General features: G+C 45.7%; 1 protein-coding gene across 2 annotated transcripts in view; it reads right to left on the bottom strand.

The window, feature by feature from the left end:
• Positions 1-7,401: 7,401 nt before the first annotated feature.
• The window catches only part of LOC135899249 (centrosomal protein 43-like), a 51,855-nt gene continuing 36,748 nt past the window's right edge, over positions 7,402-22,508 (bottom strand). For both annotated transcript variants that reach the window (XM_065428527.2, XM_065428526.2), the window contains exons 4-8: positions 20,351-20,454; positions 15,234-15,310; positions 14,047-14,083; positions 10,161-10,251; positions 7,402-7,779 (exon numbers count right to left, since the gene is read on the bottom strand). In XM_065428527.2, the coding sequence (XP_065284599.1) occupies positions 7,699-7,779; positions 10,161-10,251; positions 14,047-14,083; positions 15,234-15,310; positions 20,351-20,454 (390 nt within the window). In that variant the 3' untranslated portion in view covers positions 7,402-7,698. The remainder of the gene's footprint in view (positions 7,780-10,160; positions 10,252-14,046; positions 14,084-15,233; positions 15,311-20,350; positions 20,455-22,508) is intronic.

Below are 22,508 nucleotides of genomic sequence, written 5' to 3'. Positions count from 1 at the left end.
TCATATGGGTAGGGGCGGCTTAAAATTCCGCCGAGCAGTCCGCTGCGATCGGCAGCGATGGGTATTTTTAAAACCTTATAATAAATTACACGCTTTACGCAGAGCACTTAGATTCATCAATTAATGATCAGAAGAACCTACTCTAACGACTCGGTACGTTTGTAGAAAATCGCCAAAATCGTTTCAGGGTCCCTTTAATGTGCGTCATACCGCTCCCTTTCCGTTCCAGTGAACTAGCCAGTATATAGTATCCACACGTTCATAGACCAAACCGTCATTACATTAGCCGGGCAGCGGGCGCGGGCGAGCGTCTCAGTGCTTTTCTGCTACTCACCGAACATCGCGCAGTCCTGGCGCCGTAGCAGAAATGTTCTTCGCGTCTGTGCTTGCTGCATACCCGAGTTGTAGCCGATGGCTGTCTGCCGGTTCTAAGTTTCGCCAGCCAAGCTTCCCGCAACTCCTTGCCCTGCGGCTACGTCTGATTAAGGCTGTCACCGGGCTCCGTTGCATACGTCCGGCACTGCGGCACCGAGCAGTAGCCTGCCATGCTGCACGCCTCCAGAGGCAGCCACTACCTATTATAGTACTTTGAAATGTTGTCAAGCAGACACTCAAGGCGGTAAAGCCTCACCACTTAATCAGAACCGCGGCGCAGGTGAACTTTCGTTTTCAGCTCGCTTCGGCGCTTCCGAAGCAGCCGACGCGGCCGCTGTGTCCACGTGATCCCTTATGCCACGTCACGCCGACGGTGGCGCTAGCTTTTCCAGTGGTGAAGCTCGCCCCCAATTGTGGCTCGAAAAGTAGTTCTAGCCTCTCCAGCACTGTGCTTCTCACGCTTGCACCATACCCTTCTCCTCTGCTTTTCTCCTCGCACTCTCTTCGCTATCGCCGTCATCGCCGTCTTTCATCCTCTGCTGCCCGCCTAGCGGCGGCATCGACTGCGTGGAGCCCCCTCTCCCCTTTGCGGCGACTGCGGCGCGATCGAGACACTCCAGCACCTGCTGTGCGAGTGCCCCAACTTTTCGCTCGCGCGCGCGTCCCTTGCCCGTGTCTACCGTGGGCACGGCCTGCCGTGCGACACCGTGACTGAACTCCTGCACCCCTCGGGCTGCCCTTCACGACACAGGACACTTCTACGTGCGCTCCTGACATTCGCCGAGGCTGTCGGCCTCGCCGACCGCCTTTAGCTCCATCACATTTCCGCGGCGTGATGCTGTTTCTGGTGCTCTTTCTCTCCCCCTACTTTCATTCCCTACCCCCTGTGTAGCGCGGTTGAGGTGTCCTCTGCTGAGAGACAGTTACTGCGCTGCACTTTACCTCAACCTTTCCTTCCCATCAAGAAGCTCCTTCTCTCTCTCTCCTCTGCTGCACTCCGCGTTCGCTGTTTCATTCTTCGCTGTGCTCGTTCGCTGGGTTACGAGGAACGCAGACTCCCGTCACAGGAACGGGTTCCTAAGGGCTGCACTCTAAAATAGGTTGGAGTGCATACGACAGGCATTACCAAATTTTGAATGAGAGGTTAAAGAACCTCGAAAACGAGGACTGCGCAATGTTAGGCGTAAACATAGAGAGCAAATGGGGATAGCCGATATGCTAGTTGACATTGACTTGCGTTTGCCGTGTCACATGAGGAATGGCGGTCTGAAACTACAAGACGCGTGCCAGCGCACAACCGCTTGGCTCCATATTTTCGCCTTGGTAGACATTGTTTCGTATTATAGAGAGGCAGCCACAGCCACGACCTCCTCGAGCACCAATATTTGTCTGAAGCTATATTTGCTCGAGCCGCGCTTCTGCGAGTACGATTTGTTCTGGACCATCTGCGCATATATGCGTGAGGCGCGACCTTTCGCGCGCCGGCACGCGTACACGCAGTTTGGCCATTATAGTGTTGCAGGATGGGTGCCAAGGGAAGGGAAGCGCGGAGACGGCAGAGAACTATAGGTGCGGTGATGAAATCAGGAAATTTGCAGGCACAAGTTGGAATGGGCAGCGCAAGACAGGGATAATTGGTGATCGCAAGGTGAGGCTTTCGTCCTACAGTGGACATAAAAATAGGCTGATGATGGTGTTGATATTTAATTGTTCGGTAGATACGGCGATCGAGGCTACTGTGTCATGATAGGTGTTAACCATTGATTCAATTGTGTATTTCCGGTAGTGATGTTTAGCGGCATGCATAGCTAGAAGGATGTTTAGGAGATACTAATTAGGCGCCTGAGATGTTTCACTTTTGCCCGTCTTCGCCCAGCGTTTTTCTCAGAGTGCGCATTGCGCGGGAGTGGCGCGATTGTAATTCTTGCTTGAAATTTGAAGGTCGGGTGTTTCATGGTTGTGTTGTATGCGTCTCCGTTTGTGGTATAAACAAACCTGATAATAAAGAAGCTGTTCTCCCACTTCAATCTTGCGGAGCTCCCGCATTAAAAAAAATTAACTTGTTGTGCACTCCTATTCCTAGGAGTCGTTGGCGGATGCGCATGTTGGTCACGCAGGCGCGGAACCACTGGGGGGGGGAGGTGTAACCCATGTCCTGAACGCCCCCTCTTTTAAATTTGTGCACGCAGCGCCAGTGTACAGCAAGTGACAAACTCACGAAGTCTCCAAGCTTGTTCACAGCTTTTACTGTTGTATTGCTCTGGAGAGACAAGAAACGTTTGTTATTGAAGAGAACCTTACTACAGTACGTAAGAAACTGATTATAATCATTAATAACCATCTTAGCCAGACCATTTCCCCTTCTCCCCAACTTGAAAAAAACCTGTATCCGCGCCTGCGTGGTGTTACGGCTGGCGTCTGGCACCTCGTGCAGAAAGGACTTTCTCCCACCATGCCTCGTCAAAATGAAGCGTGACTTCTGTTACGGTTAGCACCTCGTGCAGAAAGGGCTTTCTCCCAACATGCCTCGTAAAAATGAAGCGCGACTTCTCTTACGGTTGGCACCTCGTGCAGAAAGGACTTTCTCCCACCATGCCTCGTCGAAATGAAGCGTGACTTACTAATTCGCCATGGTCATCTCGAGTGTCTGCCGGTCTGGCGGAAGCCCCGCAGTGTTTTCAGGCCTCTTTTGTGTATGTGTGTAGACTTGCGCGACATTAGAGGGACTTTTTCCTCAAACTGTCAAGCTCTACAGAACTTCCGCGAACCAGCAACGCCCAAAAGAGGACAAGCGTCTACAATTCCCGGACCTGAGGCTTGGTATAACCGGAGGCGGGACGCCCTCCTCCTTGCAGCAGGCTCGGTATAACCAGAGGAGGAGGGGCCCTCTTTCCGCGAATCAGACTCTGTGCCGGTCACGTGACGTCGACGGAAGCAAGATCCCTCCCACGATTGTAGAGAGCCTATTTAAGGGACTCCGAAATGTACTTTTTTAGATCACTTCGTTTTCTTCTCATAACCTTTCATCAACCTTTGAATAAACCGTGCAAATTTCGCACTAGAAATCGTCTCGTCCTTGCCCGGTCGCCATGGTCTACCGGATGCCTACAGCTCATCCACAACGCCACGCTACCTAACAGTAACGTTGGTCGAGCTTCGATAGGCTACAACTACAACTCGGCAGCAGTACGATACGGAACCCTAGAGACCCCAACTTGGACAACTACGAGATCGTGGCCTCTTCATCCTGGCGACAACGTTCGGAAGGAAGGTGTCAGGATTCGTGACTGCATATGGTGAGTGCACGGCTTTTCTTCACTAAGATATCACTTGGCTTTACGAATTTTTTGGAAAATACAGTGCAACGATTTTTCTTTATCCGTTGACGGAAGTTTTGAGTACGTCAAGGTTGTTATAGAGTAAAGAGTTAGCAGCACTAAGGGCAGCCATGAACTTGAAGGCACTAAAGAAGCCGGAATGTTGAGCTTGGCCAGAGAATTGGGCCTCCAAATTGCCGAATCAATGAGAAAGCCGGAGATCATGGATGCGATCGAAGCGATCGGGGCAGACGACGAACTCAAGGAATGCCTAGAGAGCATGGCAGAGAAAGAAGAGCGTAAGCGTCTAGAGGAAAAAGAGCCGACCGTATTGCATGCGACGCACTCGAAATTAAGCGCTTAGACATTGAGTTGCTGAAAGCACAAAATACTGAAAGACCTAACACAGAGGTAGCACAAGAATGCGCCATATTGCTTCTCTAGCCTTATGGACCAGGTGCTACGAGGAATGGAGGACTTTGCACTTCCATATCTCAGTGACATAGCAATCTTTTCTTCATCATGGGCGGACCATATGCAACACCTGCGAACCGTGCTGTGTCGTCTACAAGCGGCTAACATAAATGTTAAGGCCCCCAAATGTCAATTAGGGCGTGCGGAGGTAGCTTATCTAGGTCATGTAATAGGTGTCAAGTAATTAATTAAGCAGTTAATTGCTACAATTACATTAATTATTCAATTGAACTTTTTGATTTCTCGTAGAGTAATGCCCGCGTCATCAAGTAATTTAGATCAAAGGTTCGAGTTGTGCTATCTCCCATAGGTAATCCTTAGCCTATCACTCAATTACGCGTGGGCATGCTATATTATTCTAAATTTCAAAGTACAGGAACGAAGCTTTGCGCTAGAACTTAGATAGTATCACATGATGCAAGTTTCACTCTTCCAGTGACCTGCTGTCTGACTTGTTTGAAGAGATGTTTGGAAGTAACTTGCAATCACGCTATTGTAGCTATCACGCGATGCATGTTATTTGATCACACCCAGGAATTGATGAGGCCGACAGTCCGAAGCAAAATAGGAAAATTAAGTGCCAGTGGCTCCAAGAGATTTGAAAGTATCAAGTTTCCTGACACCTGCCTATCCTGAAAATTGTTGCTGAGATGTTTAGTTAGGATGGGCTCTCTGCAACAGGCAGCACGTTACAAGGAAGGTGAGCCACAGCCAAGCAACTGGCCCTAGCCGTCGGGTGTTGAGCAATCGGACAGCGATGAGATGCTCTCCCTATGTCCATAATTATCAGCCAACTTCTTTCTTGGCACCTTTTATGAGCGTCCCCCCCAACTCCTCATATCCATCACACCACTCCCCTTCCTAAAATTCTTTCCCGTTAGTCACTATCGTACTCTTCAACATTCACCAGGTTGTTGAACGGTGCCGTGGCCCCTAACATTCCTATATTTCTGTTTCTGCGTGCACTTTGAGGCCATTCACCTCATTTCGAGGCCATTCACCTACCTGTCCTCCCAGCTGTTTGTTGTGGTGGTTTCTCAGCTTCCGCGATTCAGCACCACCATCCTTGATACAATTTGCCATGCACAAATCAGCATTCAGTAGGTCTTTCTTTCTTGTCCCGTTTTTTTCTGCCCGTTTCCATTCTTACCAGCATGTACAAACTAGCCTAACCACGAGCACCACAAGCCTTTCTCAAGTTTATTAACATAATGAAAGGCAGAGACAAGGGAAAGAAAAAGAAGAAACAAAAGTGGGGGGGGGGGGTGCTTATTATGCATTTTCTAGACAAGCAAGTGGAAATGTTTTCGGAATGCTTTTCTTCTATGCAGCGTGGTCGATGACTCAGTCGAATACCAGAAATGAGCTCTTCAATGAGATGAAGGCCTTGTGGGAAGCAGCAATGTCTACAAGTTTTATGCACATGCTCGTCCCATCTTTAGCTGTATGCGGAATTTTTAGCACTGATCCCCCCAGTGTTCTCTGCATGGGAGAGGGGATAACTACAACACCCCCCCCCCTCATTTCAGACCGCGACTAGCCTCGTTTTGCTTTCACATTCAAGCTTTCCCTGTCATCCATGTTCCTCTTTCCGAGCCCACCTCCTGAAACTTTCTGTTCTGTGGGAAAGGGGAAAGAGAGGGAGGCTTGACCCCCCTCCTTCTATTACGCCAATGGTCGCAGGCTTGCATGTTTTTGCATGGGCTGTGGCTCAGCCCAATATAAACACTCAACAATGGTGAGCCTGAAGTTGCTCACCAAACAGACTGAACTTTGTATGTACAATGAAATGCGAACTGTGAGATAAAAAGATTTTGTCATCTGTGCCGAAAAATATTCATACTAGAACTGGAAATATTCATACTGGGAGTTGTCTAAGTATGCGTAAGCATTGCGTCACTTGCTAATCTCCATGCAGGCTGGTGTCATTATCATTGCTAAGAAACTTGATCCGATCAGCATAAACGTTTATCAACCCTTATCGGTCGTTATCAACCTTACTGGACTAGATCCAACCCCTATAAACCTTAATTGGTTGTTATCAACCTTACCGGACTCGATCTAAGCCTTATCAACCTTTATTGATCAGTATCAATCTTACTGCAACCTATCTGTTCAGTATCAACCTTTATCTGTCCTCAGCAGCTTTATAGGACAAGATCTGACCCTCATCTACTCTTACCAGCCTTTATCAACCTTATCGGACTTGATCCGACCCTTAACACTCCTTATCGTTGCTTATTAACCTTACAGAAATTGCTCCGACCTTTATAAGCCTTTATTGCTCTTTAGCACCTTATCCATCCGCGTCGAACCATTTTCAACTGTGATGAGACCCATATAACTCCTCATCACTTCTTATCACCCTTTATCAATTCATTGACTGCTCATCTGTGTGTATAGTGCAACGTCAAGTGCATGAGCCCTCAGAGGTCGGTGGCATTTCCGTCGGTGAAGGAACGCCTCAACGGAAGGCACGTCCTGTGACCACCGAAACACATAGAGGATGTGGCGTGTTTGACATCACATTTTCGCAACATTGAAATTTTCCTGATGTCTCCAATGCTTCAAGTCGGCTCTACATGTGGTCCCAGACATGGTTTCTATGCCACCATCACCAAATCTTTCAACAAAGCCTTTATAGAAACTGTTCTCCTTTGACATTTGTTTAGTACCACTGGTACAACGCATTCATACGGTTCAGGCGTATTCACCTTCTGCAAGCGCGGGTGTTTAGCCCGATGTGTAAGACACTTGGCTTCTGAGCGTGGGGTTGTGGGTTCGAAACTCACCACTGCCAAGGTTTTGCCTTTCGAATTTATTTTGTCTTATACATTCATTTCTTCATAGCGATTCACCTTGTGTAACGGAGGGATGGGTTTCCTCAATGGGTAAGCATAGATAAGCTTACGCATATAAAAGTGCACAAAACTGGAGTCAGTTTACCAGCACTACCATGTGCCAATTAGGAAGCACAGAGCAGTTGTTCTGGATTCCTTCCCGTCCTGTATTCATCCATAGGTATCATGTATAACTACCGCACAGCCACCATGAAATATGTACAGGTTACAGCATAGGCACAACAAGCAGCACTGCCAACGGCCGAAATTTTGGCTGTGGTATGCAAAGCGAGTGACAGTTTGCTCAAGTGTTAAGTGGATGACATGATCACATACAGGGTCACCCAAGCTTGCAGCATGACTGACCGCAGTGCAATAGGACACTCCTCACACAATAAGTTGAAACTATTTAATCAGCACCAGCTTCAACCACAAGCAGCTTCTTGAAATGGTGCAGACACAAACAGGTTGCTGCAAAGGCAATTGGTCAGTTGATGAAAGTCCTAGCAGTGTAAGACCACTGCGGCCAAGTGTGAAATCTTGCAACTTTTTTACGCAACACAGAGCACATACGTTCCTATTAAAGTTTTTTATGGTGCTCACGGAAGGAGAAAAAGCACGAAACTTGGGTGCAACCCGTGAGGACCAAACACTGATCTCTGGCAAGCAAGCAGCAGTCCCAACCAGCGCTGTCAGTGGGCTGGCTCAGCGTAGTCACAGCCCTCCACATCACTTGCCCGGGAAACTGTCAGATCGAATGTGCGATCATCAGCCTGCAAATAAACATGTGGCTCCTTATGCAATTGCAGGAAAGTGCCACGAAGCACAGTTGAACCCGAACTTGCCAAGAAATTATTCTCTATATCAACCACGCAAAATTCACCGATGTAAAGTAACTCTTTCATAAAGAACTGGACATTGGATAGATCAAACTTGGGGTGTTCAAGACTGTTTTCATGGCATGAATGCAGCGATGAGGAAATTTATTTTTACTGTTTTTTTTGCCATGCCTATTTTCCAAGCATCCTGGCAAGAATATGTGTACGTATGCGGCATGAAGAAGCAGTTTAAGGGGGGATGCTAGGCTGAAGGGCCAGCTTTTGAACCGTTTAACCGATCTTAACGAAATTTTATAGGATGATTTACCTTCTTGTCATTAGAACAAATATTAAATTCATCCTCCTGGCGCAAACAGAATGGTAGTTGCTGGGATCATATTGAGAAGTTTAGCGTGTCAGCTTAAGAAAACTAATCTCAAAAATAATAGATATATTCTCTTGTTTGAATATATCTCGGTGGCCTATAGTGCAGGATAAGGGTAGCGATTTGCTTTTTCTATGCCACTTCAGCAAAAATCCCATCACTTGAAAACCAAGTTTGTTCTTTTTTGTTGTTGCCACAAGTCAAATAATGTATCTGATATTTTCATTGTGATAGCAAAATGTAGAAACCTAAAAAGTACCTTATTTTGTTTCCCACAAGAACTTCACTTCACGAAGCACATCAAAAGTAACCTTTGGCAAAGCCATTTGAAAACAATCATTCTCCGAAAGGTGTTGCTTCGCCAAAAAGTGCAACCTGAGAAAAATCAATCCAACGGTTACAGAACATGCTACTTTATTTTATGGCGAATAGCGAATAATCAAAGGCCGCTACTGCATAATTTTTCATCTTAAGTCCTCTTCTTCAACAGGACATTGCTCAGCAGCAATTGCTTCAAGCTGTCTTCTTTTCTGTTTTTTAAGCTTTAGAGTTAAGTGCCATTGTCAATGCTCGTGAAACGGTTCCCTTAGCTGCTCGCTGGACGTGCTTCTTCGTCTGAACTTCACAATCCAGCTCCAGATCATCGAGCACTCTCTTGCTACCACATGCAGCCTCATTGAACTCAAGCACAGCCAACGCTCCAATACTGCTGCTGTCTCCACTGTTCTCAGGAATACAAACTCTGTCTTTAGGAACCTCTTCCAAACTAATGCGTCAAATGATTAATTGCTTTCTGTGTCTGCATTCTCGAACATCACTGACACTCTGGCTTACTCTGCCTGTTGCAGAGACACTAGCTCCTTAGCAGTGCCTCTACTGAAGGCTGGATGGGTTGTTCTTGGCACCGACGGCTTGTTGGCATCAGCCAGAGCTTTATGGTATGTACGCACCGATTGTAATTAGATTGTAATTGACCAATCTGTGTTTCAATGTTGGTTTTCCAGTCGATCCAGACTTGCCGTGATTGAAAATATGCCACTTTTCTTTTTCTGCCAAACTAAGTTTCAGTTTCAGATTGCCACACAAGCCTGGCTTGGCACAGCCACGACTGCAGTGCATTATGCTGCATGCTCGATAGGAGTCTTATGGCTAAAAAGCACATAAAACTATCATACGAACATGGACACAGATCCTGTATTCAGCTTCTTCCATGCTACGCAGCTGTATTTTGACACCAGTCTTCACCAGTGCTTCCAATAGCCGAGCGTTTGCCTAGTATGAGGGAGGCACTTGGATTGAATCCCACTGCTGTTGGGAACTCAGCAGTCTTTTTTTAATTGATAGAGATGTCACCCAGCCCAGCGCTCCGATTTTTCATAAGGGCTTCCAAATTCAAAAGGGGGCCCTACAGAGATTTGAAAGGTCTCTGGGTGGCCCTTGTCCTACCAATAATGCTGAAATAGTCAGCCATCTGTTGCTGCTGTGGGAGGCAGACTACTGCTGCTGCTGTGTAGGTACTGGTACAAGTGGTATAAACACGCTTCCATCCCGGTGCTTGGTGAATGGGAGAGCTTCCCGCTTCGGAAGGACACCCACTTTATGAGAAATTGCCAGAATGAAATCAGCAGCAGTCCTTCTGTGTTGTTTGGTCTTTTGTTTCGTCTTGGTTCTTTTCACAGCAAGCATAGTGGTCTGTGCGAACCTCTCCCAAGCAACACACCGATGGAAAGCCGTGTGTCTGGCTGGGGGCTCGTCGTACCCCTCTTACAAACCGGCGGACGTCTGGCAGAGGGGATCGAACCAAGCACCTCCCACAGCCGAGCCGGGCGACCAACCCCTAGCTCTGGCCGCCAGCCACTCCACAGCTGTCCACCACGTGTGAAATAGCCGCACCGTCTGCCCTTCCGTGCATGTGGCCCCCTGCAATGCTGATTTTGAACTTTCTCCTCACCGTGGTGGACAGGCTGCTGTCATCCATGCGAGAGAGCTCCTCCTCGACGCTCTCCTCTGAGCCACTGTGGTCAGTCTTCCGGGAGGCCGTACTGCACATGCAAGCACCACAGCTATGTGAACGGCAGTGCAGTCGAATGAAAGGTGAACGGTAAAAACATCGAGGAGCTTGCTTGTGGTAACCACTCTTGTTAGCAACCACAATGTGTTAACCAATGCCAACTTTACCTTGCCTTGAGCACTCGGGTAAAACATCCAATATACAGGAGGGTGAGAGGTAATCATGACAGTTTATTGCACTAATAGAGGTTGACATTGAAACAAGAGGACAGCAAATTAACGCATCCAGGAGGATGTCAGTTTCCCTTAGCTCTGCTTTATTTAAACAATGACAATGAGCAAAAAATTTAATTTCACTCTATTCAGAAAAAGTTGAAGAAGGTACTAAATATTAAAAAGATTTTGTGCAAAATCTTTTTAGTATGCAAGATCACCAACTAGCCCAGTAGTTAACTTTTCTACGGTACTAAAAAAAAGTTTCATGCTAAGAATGCTACAGGAAATATTTCGTACTGCAGTTGTTGAACCACCATGAGAGAACTGGGGAGGATATGGGTTTGCCTAACACTTGGCATAGCTTTGTTAGAGGGGCCATGACCATGACCACCTTACTATTCTCAGTTGATTATATTAACTGAGAGTAAGGGAGCCAATATGGGTATACACATGAAAAAAAATACTGGCTTTTCGTTGGAAATTTTAACTGTGCTTGAAATTCATTCACTTGCAGGCTAAAAAGCAGCAGCAGACTGCTGAGACGCACATGCAAAAATGAAACAACACATGGTAGCCATGCCATATTTCAAGCTCTCGCCAACCGCTTTCGATGCTTGCAGTACATAAAAGCATGGCATACGAGATGGGCTTTTGTTACTCCAAGGGAGCCATTTTCAGGGGTGGAATTCATTTTGTCACAGCTCACTGTTGTCAGAGTACTGTACAGTGTAACTGCAATATCAAAAAAATTCAAATAGAAATTTAGGTTACATACAGAGCCTCATATTAGCCAAAGAGGTGGATGGTAGGAAAGATAAGACTAAAGCTTCAATGCGTAGTTAGCGTACTTACTCACATAACAGATGCACTTGTGTAATGAATTCAGCCCCCACTTTTCCAATCAAGAAGTGATTTTCAAATTTTTTTCTCAAATAATGATAGCACCCTGAACTTGCTGCCGTGAAATAGGCGACACACGGTACCATTCGGCGCCTGATATGACGTTAAGCAGGTGCTGACGAGTCCAATGCCTTGTTGGACGCCGAATTGTGCTGTGTCTCCTACTGTTATTGTAATGGTAATTATGTGGACACTCCACGCGCATTTTTGCCGTCGTCGTCACAAAGCACCGCTTGGTGTAGGTGTGAGTGAAAGCGTGTGAGGGAAGATAACGATCCCTGTTCAATCTCGCGCTCCGTCTTTTGCTGCACAAGAGGGGGGAGGGGGGAGCATTGTACTCTGACAGCAACTGCATATTGCACAATTGCTCCCGAGGACCGCCGGCGTGCAACAGTGGAAAGCGGGAAGGAAACACGCTGTCTTCCGTCGCGCGCATGGCGCCGGAGGGAGGTTAGGGAGTGAAAGGGTGCACGGTGTTTTACTCCCGCAGCCAGCAACTGCGCATTATGCGGCGGCGGCGCGCCCTATCTTCAAGGCAATCTACGTCGGGAGCTGAATTGATGGCGGCTCATACCTTTGCGCGTGCTGCATTCTCGCCGATCAGTTAGCATTGAAGCGAATGTTAGTATGCTTATACGGCAGATAAAACTACTATCCTTACTTCGTGTAGCTGTCTACACATTTGATATCGCAATCGATGGTTCGCATCTCAGGCGAAACTGACTTTTTTAGAGGTTGGCGTGGAAATAAAACAAATTGCTTAAAATTTTACCTCGCATAATGAATGCACCCCCCAACTTTGCGCATATATTTTGGGAACAAAAGTACATTCATTATGCAAGTAAATGCGGTATGTGTCCACAGCGAGTAGTTATGTGTCAATATAGTGTCCACCGATTTTGGCACTGCCATAAATAACGAGCAGTAAGAGTGATAAATTTGTTTTCAATTGCCTATTTTAAGTAAGTGTGAACAGACATTGCAGGAACAACTTTGATTGTTTACACAACGTTTTTTACCTATGGGTAAACCTACTGGCGGGTAAAAAAAAAGTTTCCCCCCTTACTGAATATCAAATTGCCGAATGAAAAAAAAGGTAAGTAGTTTTACAGAAGCACTTTATTTTATCTTATTTACAAATACTGCTGTCTCGTAGAAGAGACATAGCAGGAGTGGGTACATACATTAGTAAAAACAAATAACATGGGCAGCATAGGAATAGATAACACAGAAGTATTAAAAACAGGTCAACAGGTCGAATTGTTTGGCAACTGAACAACGAACTCTTCAATTGGCAATGCGCGAAGTGAGCCATCCAATCGATTTCAAATTTCAGCAGTTAGCGGGAAAAAAGAAAATTTAAAGCAGTCCATATGTGGTTTGAAAGGAACAATGTTTAATGGGTGGTTCCGTTAAGTTGCCGATGCGCTTGAGGGCACAAATGAGAAGGGTGCCTGAATGTCGGATGACGTGTAACGATCTTGTGCAGCATGATGATAAGTTCACGTGTGCGCCTATGTTCTAATGTTTGCAAAGATAAAGTGTGCATATGTGAAGAGGGTGAAAAGTTGCGATCGTACCGGCCAAAGATGAATCGTATTGCTTTTTTTAAGACTGATTCTAAACGGTCAACGTCGCGCGCGTGATGAGGGGACCAAGTAGTTGAGGCGTACTCCAGGATCGGTTGAACTAGTGATTTGTAAGCAGTTAATTTACATTCCTTCGTGGCATTTCTTGAGGTTCGTTTGAGATAGCCAAGTTTGTAAAGTGCTTTCCCAGAAATATTATTAATATGAGAAGTCCATTTTAAGTTATATGAAGAAATAACACCCAGGTATCTGCTATCCCCCAGGTTGCGTGTTATCACCCAGGTTACCTGTTATCACTCAATAACTTACTCTGCTATGACCACTTACTGTTTCTTGTACTATGCTCAACTGTGTGTAAATTTGCCCCAGGTAGAATGCTATGTGCAAGCTGCCCATGCTCACATAGTAGTCGTATAGTGCTAACTAAATCAGAGAACCAAAAGAGCCCTGTCACAGCTAAAGACACCTGTTCATGTGAAACATTTTATTATATAAATTCAAGAAATATTCAAGGATATTAAGGTGTCCAAAAGCCAAATTTAAGGAGCTTAAAGCACACTTTATTCATACACACCTACAGAGCGTTTCTGTGAAGACAATAAGAAACATTTAAACATAGCTATTCTGAAATAAAAGGACAATTCCTTTGGAGACATTGTCACTTGATCTGGCTTCGTCTAGCACCATGATGGCAGTGCAATTTAAACAGGCCTCTTGTCAGTGGCTGTAGACAAGCCAGACTGCAACTGCTCAGCAAGAGTCTCTAAAAAAATATATTTATAGAATGGTTTCCCAATAAATAGTGTCCTCAGCACAGCACTGATGCAGTTCGCTATTTTTAAATTTCTGAAGTTGGCTCAAGTTCGAGTATTTAGGCATTCAAGGAGCGCATTTCTATTTGAGGATTTTTAAGGACCCTTGAATCTCTTTATTCAGATTCAAGGGTCTCAAGGATTTCACGGATGCATACAAACCCTGTAAAGAAGAATTTTCTTCTTTTCTTTTCACAGTTATAGCAATTATAGAAATAGTTCAATCAGCAAGTGCATTAGGTGCCAATTACACCAAGGTTTAGAGTTTTTCCTGGTTCTATTATGTTATACTAAGGGCAAGGTAGCTTACCTCTGCAGTGAATGGGACTCTGCTTCAGGATGAGGCACTGTTACAGGAAAAACAGAAGCGCACAAGACAGACAAGCCCCTGTTAATGAAACTCCAGCAGTCAAATTTTGTAGCACTTTTTCTGGTGTAACTGTAATATCAGCCTCTTCACTGCAAGACAGGACAGAGGGCAAAAGAAGGGCAAATCACAGGCTATACAGTTGACTTTCCTTAATTCGACCCTGACGTTACCTTAGAAACTGATTTAATTATCCGGCAGGTCAAACTAAATAACATGCAGAAAGAACGCCAAAACACCCGCTGATTCATTTGCAGTATGTGCCCTGTTCTAACACACCCCCGAATCAAACATGCGCCCACTATCTATGTGTACAAAGTAGAAAAATAAAGCAGAAATGACATTAAAGCTCCTAAACGGAGTAGAAACCTAATGCACACCCAATTTTTAGCTAGAAAAGCTGTTGCACAATGGCGGCTGGTTTTGTAAAGTCAGCTTTGCCACACGAGGGTCCGCGTGCAATACATACAAGTTATGCGGTAAAGCATATGACCACTGCAAAGGCGGTTTTGCTTTCTTGTTCGACTGCATGGTGCTGGCAATCTTCGGCTCAATTTTCTTTAAACAAAAGGTATGTACGCAGTAAAATCAGGTAAACACCATAACCAGACATTGTGAGCCACATTTATTGCTTGAAAATCTTCCTAAGGCAGGCTGAAAATAGGCATTTTCGACGAGAGGCGACGTGCATTCAACACATACACTGTTCCCTAAGCACTGCCAAGACAGACCCTCTCATTAAAGTGGCTGCTGTCGGGGTCCCTATAGGGGTCAGGTGCATGTGTGCATGTGTGCATGCTGATTGGTGAAGTTCGAATTCTCCGGTGAAGGCAAATTTTAGGATCAAAATAACAAAAGTTTGGGCCCATAGAAATGCAAGGATGCCAACCGCGATCGAATTAAAACAAAAATCTAATTAACTGCAGTTGAATTAACAGTCATCGCTGTATTATACAGTCAACTTCTGTTAAATAAACCTTCCCCAACTGGCATTACAAGGTACTCCCGCTGGCATTACAGTAAGGGTACTTACCTCCACTGTAATGCCAGTAATGGCACTGTTGGTAGTAACAAGCAAACAAACAAATAAAATAATGTTAACCGATATTCTGATGCAACAAGGGGCTCACCTTGTGGCTCTAGAGTGGGGAGCACCTTGGGACCAGAGAGAGGAGGAAGCCGGCTGCCTCCACGGGAAGTGCCATCTCTGGCAGAAGAGTGAAGGCAGTAGCATGTGTAGGCGGGCACATTACTCAGCTATCATGATTTATCACCAGTTCAGAAGAACAGACAGCTAGGAGTGCTAGCAAGTTTGCGTTAATGAAAATAGTGTTTGGGGCACAACACACGGAGACCTGATTGAGTGATTGATTGATTTGATAATATTGGAAATGTCGGCAACTTTCACCATCTGGTTTTTCCACAATATTTGAACTGTCTAATGAACATACGAAAATGAGATGAAAAGATTAGCAAATAAGAACACGCACACACACACACACACACACACACACACACACACACACACACACACACAAACATGCACACACGCACACGCGCGCGCACGCACACACATGCACACAATGTCAAGCATTTGGCGTCAGTGTGCTTGAGTCGAGGAACAATGTAGTTGGAGTGAGTAGACAATTGGTACTGTGTGCACATGACTGGTCAGGCAAAGAAAACAATGGAATATACAACCTAAGAATCGATCACAAATGTAGTGACTGTTGCACAATGAATACAGCAATTGCATGCAAATAGAAGACAGAAAAATTATGGCCGAATCCATCTCACGATGACCGTCGATGTAAAAGTGATTAGCATTCAAGCAGTGCAACAACACATTGTATGGCTGAAGTCCTGTTTATTTGAAAGCAAAAGTGGTGTTTCTGAGAGTTCTGCTGCTCAGGCTACATGTGACATACACCGTTTTCACTATCGGCTGACTTTGCTGTGGCACTTGCTTACCAAGGTCACCCATGAGCATGATGGCCTGACGCGAAGACGACGACGGTAAGATGACTATGCAGTGACAATGATAGAATGATGAAGGAATGATGCCGATGGAGCGATAAAGGCAGTATGATGGCAATGGAATGACAACAATGACAAGACGATTCTGAAATTTCTGAAATAATAACAATTGTTAATAACAGTATAACGACAACTACGTGACGTCAGTATGATGACAGCCAAATAACGAAGCTAAATGATGGCAATGGAACAGCCACAGCAGCGCGACAACCACAGTATGACAACATACGCATGACATTGACTGTCTGATAACAACGGCGTGATAACAGAGGCATAACTGTGATTGAACGACGACAGCTGGATTATGATAGAATGGCGATGAGGGGATGGCAAAGGCTATACGACGACTATGGTATGACGTTTCTGAACTGATGATGATAGCGAAATGACAATGTGACGACAACAACGTGACGACAATGGTATGCAATGACTGTGTGACATTGGCTCCATAGAATGGTTGACAGAGGAGACCAATGGAATATGGGAACGAGGGGTTGTCCCGGAGTCCTGGAAAATGGCATCAGTCATCCTAATTCCAAAGCCTGGAAGACCCCCAGTCTCTCAAACCTCAGACCCACTTCACTCCTGTCCTGCGTAGGGAAGGTGGCGGAACATGTCATACACAATCGCATTTCCAAGCACATCAAGAAACAAGGATTGTTTCCGTACAACATGATCGGCTTTCGTCCGGCCCTGTCAACACAGGACGTGATGACGCTCATCAAGTGTCAAATCACTGACAACACCGCAAGAGATATAACAGGCACCTTAGGCCTAGACCTGGAGAAGGCCTTTGACAATGTATCCCATGCTCACATACTGAACTCCATCTTGGAGCTCAATTTGGGAGATGCCTTACATAGATACATAAGCTTGTTGCAACGGGATCGTAGGCCACGCTCAAAATCGATGACCTCAAGTCCAACAATTTCAGTTTGGGCCCCAGAGGCAAAGGAGTGGTAGTCTCACCACTGCTTTTTAACATCGCCATGAAGAAACTATCGCAAAGGCTCTCCAACATAGAAGAGATCAATCATACGCTCTACGCTGATGACATCACAATCTGGTGCACTGGAGGAAGCGAAGGAGATGTTCAATTAGGCTTACAGGAGGCTGTAGATCAAACAGAGATGTACCTGTAAAATACGGAGCTTAGATGCTCCCCGAGAAAGTTTGAGCTCCTCCTCTACAGGCCAGTCAGGAGCGGTCTCCAAACCTAGAGGCTGGAAACCATTGTCCAAAACAGACCTCAAACTCTACACTAAAAGCGGCTGTACAATACGACGCTCAGCAAGCTCACAGCCAAGACTGAGAACATGATCAGACTCATAACCAGAGTCTCGAATAGGCATGGAGGCCTTCAGGAAGACAACCTCCTCAGGTTATTCCACACCTTCCTCATGGGTCATATAGTTTATGTGGCAGCCATGCACAATTGGTATAACTCTGAGAAGAAAAAATTAAACACGCTCATCAGAAAAAGTATTAAAAAAGTGCCAGGCATTCCATTACGGGCGAGCTTGGACCTCCTTATGAAACTAGGAGTGCACAACACATTGGACGAAATAATCGAGGCTCAAGAGTCAGCCCAACTGGCCCAACTATCCTGTGCCCCGGCTGGAAAGAGGTTCCTGACAGTACTTGGGATCAACCCTATCCTCATGGAAGAGCAGAAACATCAAATCTCAGAAGATCACAGGAACAACACACGAATCACACCGTTTCCTCGTAATGTTCACCCTCAACACAATGTAGGCAAACACAGGGCGAGAGCCCTCGCCCTCCTCAAGCGTACCAAAGACGATTCCTACTCGGCATGTTCTGTCGACGCAGCCCAATATGGACAGTCGTGTAACTTTGCCATTGCCCTCGTTGATCGCAACAGACAGATAGTGGATGCGGCTTCCCTGAAGTGCTCAACACCAACTAGAGCAGAGCAGGTTGCAGTTGCTATAGCACTCCTAGATAACAGCAGGTCACAAATCTTCACTGATTTGAGTCGGCGATCAGGGCTTTCGCTTCAGGTTCTATCGCTGAGGAGGCTCACAAAATTCTCAAGAACAAAATAATCCTTCCGCACACCATCACGTGGTTTCTGGTGCACCTCCGACCCCCAGCTTGACTCCTTTCCCAATCTCAATGACATCACCCACTCCCAACAGCACGCACCCACCCACCGCCCAGCAGCAGGGTCGAGTTCAGATTCTGGGGTTCTCGAGTTTCGACACTCCCACTACTTTCAACGAAATCACTAAGCACTATCACCTAGGTAGGTGGACTTATCCTCCTCCTCATAGCAAACTGGTGAGACCTCTGTTGTCGACTTTACGCATGCTTTAGACTAAGTCCTATCCAAACCTGGCCCTTTTCCATACGATCACTCCAGAAGCTTTTAGCCCTACTTGCCCAGACTGTGGAACTGTTAGCAATCTCGAACACATGCTCTGGCGATGCCCCTCGTTACAGGGACCCAATCGCATCATGGAAGAACAATGGAGCTCTGCCATCCAGAGCTCAGAACTTTCACGGCAAGGGGCTGTCCAGAGAGCCCATGATCCGACGGTTAGGCTCAGCCCACCCGTCGCCACGTGGGAGCGGCCCACAGCTCTGCCCTAGGGCAAAGCTTCTCAGGACCTTGTAAATACAGTTCTCTTTCTCTCTCTCTCTCTCCGTCTGTCCGTCCATTCGTCCGTCTGTCTGTCTGTCTGTCTGTCTGTTGGTGCATGAAGATTGTGGCTCCCATAGGAGAAGAACACTTGCAGGGACATGGCGCATCATTAGATTTATTGAATCTGACATTTAACGGGAGTTCATGTATTACTTATTTGGTTTGATAAAAGCGTATTTATTTATTTAGTTTGATACACACATAGTGCAACACTATACTTTAGTGTGAGTTTCGTAAGGGAGCGTTACGGCTGTTTGATGTAGACAAATAACTTGACATACCTGAGCTTTATACAGTAAATGCTCATTATAATGAAATGATGGAGACGGAGAAAAAATGCCACATATGTGGTGATTCAATAAAAGTGACTACTCCATAAAAGCTAAAGAAGTAGAACTGAAATAGCACAACTTAATGAACATCTAAACCGGGTGTCATGCTGTGCATTTTCAATCACAATCAAGTCAGATTGGGATTGAATTTCTCGGTCGTGATTGCCTCCTTTGCACAAGCTGCGGGAAGGAGCCAAGAGGGTTTAAGTTCAGGTGATTTTGGTATGCCAGGCAAGCGGAAGGCAGCACGGAGCAAGATTTGTCTGTTCCGTCACGCAATACTTCAGACACTATGATTTGGACACCACTACAATCAGACAGGGCGATGGCTGCGGGGCTATGGTGCTGTCAGGTGCAGCTTGGAGGAAAAGAATGTGCAGGCACCACAATGGTGTAGCTGGCGACAGAGAGAATCGTTCGTTACCTGGAGCAGAAGGCTTCACTCGGTGCAAAAGGCGCCGAGCGCCACCGTGAGTGTGCACACACTCCTCTTGACAGTTTACTCTAAGCAGAGCAGCTTATTGGCACAATTCAAGTAATCTGGTTTAAGGTGCATGCATTTGAGTTGGGACCAAGTGAAATCTTGAATAAAGCTATAACTTGTGCAAAGTGGCTTTGTTATAACGAGGGTTCACTGTATATCTGAGATCGATTGCTTAGCTAACCGACAGAAAAGCCAAAGCGAAAATTAATGTGCGAAATTACTGTTCCAGCAGCTCTGGTCACGTAAGCATACAAAGTTCCAAGCACCGCTGGTTTTCCCTGAAATTTTGTAAATGTCCAAACATTGCGGCACACTGCGATTGGGCCTCTCTCTCACACCTATAGAATCTAGCATCTAAGGCCAGCTACATGACTTTGGGGCATGCAAACAGCTACCAGATGACTTGTGATCATAATTCACACACTTAGGGCAGTCACCTTAGCAATCTGAGATGTCAGAGCTGCCTACTAATATGCAGAATTCACAGTAGAAGACTTTGATATGTTATGAAAACTACACTAAAATATTTTTCTAAGCATTTTCTTTTTATTTTGTCATTAAGATGTGCAACATATACATTTGTGACACCAAAGACAAAAATGGACCTGAAAGGGTTTCCAAAACAGACAACTGTGCTCAGTAACTAGAAAACTGAGAGAAGCGTTTGATTTAATGATCCAAAGTCCACCACAAAGGTGCTGATAAGTCCATCAAAAAAACTCTCACAGTGCAAACTCTGGAGGTGTGTCCTTTGCTGGAACGGTATCAGCGGCCTTGTTCTGCGTCACTGGTTCAGGCGGCCCAACTTTGGTATCGCTTGCTTCGGGACTCTGCAAGACCAGAACGACGCTGCAGCATTCATAAACCCAGGCAGTGATGCCTGCATTTCTGTAACAACACCATCTGTGTAAGGGGCAGCTTTCGCAGTCAGCAGTGATACGATGCTAGCCAACTGCAACACATATTGTCAAGTGCAATACAAGATTGTTTTTACTTAGTAGAAGATTCACATCCAAGGTAGCCAATATTAATTTGGAGCACTTCCTTAGAGTGTGTGCCTCGTTACGGAACCACGATCATCTCACCACAGAAGAAGAGTGGGAGGAGGCACTCAAGAACTCCAACCTTGCCGCTCAGCTACGGGCCGTCCAGAGGGCCCGCGGCGTGGCAGTTAGGTACGGCCTGCCCGTCCCGACGCGGGAGAGGCCCGCAGCGGCTCCTCCCTCATAACGGAGTTTCAGAGTCGCTCCTCAGGACCTCAATAAAGTTCAGTGCCTTCCTGCCTGTTTTTTACTGCTCACCTTGAGGAACTTTGGAACACGAAGACAGTTAAGCTCGACATAAAGAAACATTGAACATTTTATAACTTTTTGTCCACAGAAAACTGCGTATCTTGAGCCTCAACATAACAAAGTGTGTTAATACATGATTTCAATATAATAAAACGTCACTGATGCTGCGAAGGAATACCAAAGCAACAAATGACATTTGCCATGGATGCACATGGTCGAAAGGCTGAATTACATGCAGTTAATGCAAATGCACCTCTCGAATCATGCGCTGCACTACAGAGAGCCACTGCCAAAGAGGAGCAGCACATCAGTAAGATATGCTCACTCACTCACTGTCATGTGTCTCACTGTCACATTCTGTATAAAGTCGTATGCAGTGAGCGCGAGTGAGAGTAGAGAAAGATGGTGGCGTGATGCATGCCGTCTTCCCATGAGAGGGGGGGGGGGGGTCAAGTGATCTGTACCGGTCATGGCTGTGCATGGTTGTCAGCACTGCTCAGCAAATATGCAGCCTGGCCACCCTATTTTGGAGGTAATCTGTTCCATGTCTTGCTGTACATTTAGTGCTGGAGGTCGTGTAGTCTCGAGTTTCAGGGACTTGTTGAAGTGAGAGACAGACGAAGCGTTCGCTTTCCTTTGCCTGCATTTGTTGTCTCGCAGTGGGTAATACTGTCAACGGTGGTGGCGGAGCGGACACGAAAGTGTCGCAGGCTTTGCTTCGTACCGCCAATGTGAAGATACTGTACCTGTGGTTGTTGAGTCTTAATTTCAACACGATTTTTTTTAATCGATGTAAGTTTTTTTCTGCGTGCCAAATAACTTAAAACATTTTACCAACCCTCCTATGTAAGTGAAACCGATCAGCAACTGTACTTATTTCAATACAGTTACGCCACAATATAATGAAGACAGTAAAATCAACAATTTTATTCATATACATTCGACCTGACGGAACTGACGCAAATTATCAAATTGTCTGGCAGGTCGAATTAAACAACACACAGAAAAAACGTCAAAACGCACCACTGATTCATTCAGCAGTATTTGCTCGATTCAAACACATCTCCAAATCAAATGCGCAGGCTATTTTTATGTGCCAGCAGTAGCAAAATAACATAGAAATGACATGAAAGCTCCTAAACAAAGTATAAATATAATGCGCACCTGATTTTTTAGCACGAAAAATTGTTGCACATCAGCAGCCGGTTTTCTAGAGCCAGCTTCGTCACGCGGTATTTAAAGTCAGCTTCGCCGCAGTACACATGTGTTACGCAGCAAAGCATGCAAACGTTGTGAAGGTGGTCATCCTATTGTCAGGCGAATGAGGTGCCACAAAATGGGATATAAATAATTATATAAACATATGGGGCAGAAACTTGAAGGCTAACAAAGAACCTCAGCAGGAAGTTCCGGATCATGCAATGAGTGACGGAACAAAAAATGATAGGTGCAACATCATTAATGTTCGCTGCAACTTTGTCTTGCAGCCAACATTAAACTATAGGCCAATAACAATGACGAATATATGTAATTAGGCAAAGTACTGGTTTGGGATAGTTGGTAACTCATTGTTACAGCATTCATTCCTGTCA

This window comes from Dermacentor albipictus, chromosome 5 (assembly GCF_038994185.2).
Source record: "Dermacentor albipictus isolate Rhodes 1998 colony chromosome 5, USDA_Dalb.pri_finalv2, whole genome shotgun sequence".
NCBI lineage: Eukaryota > Metazoa > Arthropoda > Arachnida > Ixodida > Ixodidae > Dermacentor > Dermacentor albipictus.
The sequence above is the reverse complement of the archived record's forward strand: the minus strand, read 5'-3'. Positions and strand labels throughout refer to the sequence as shown.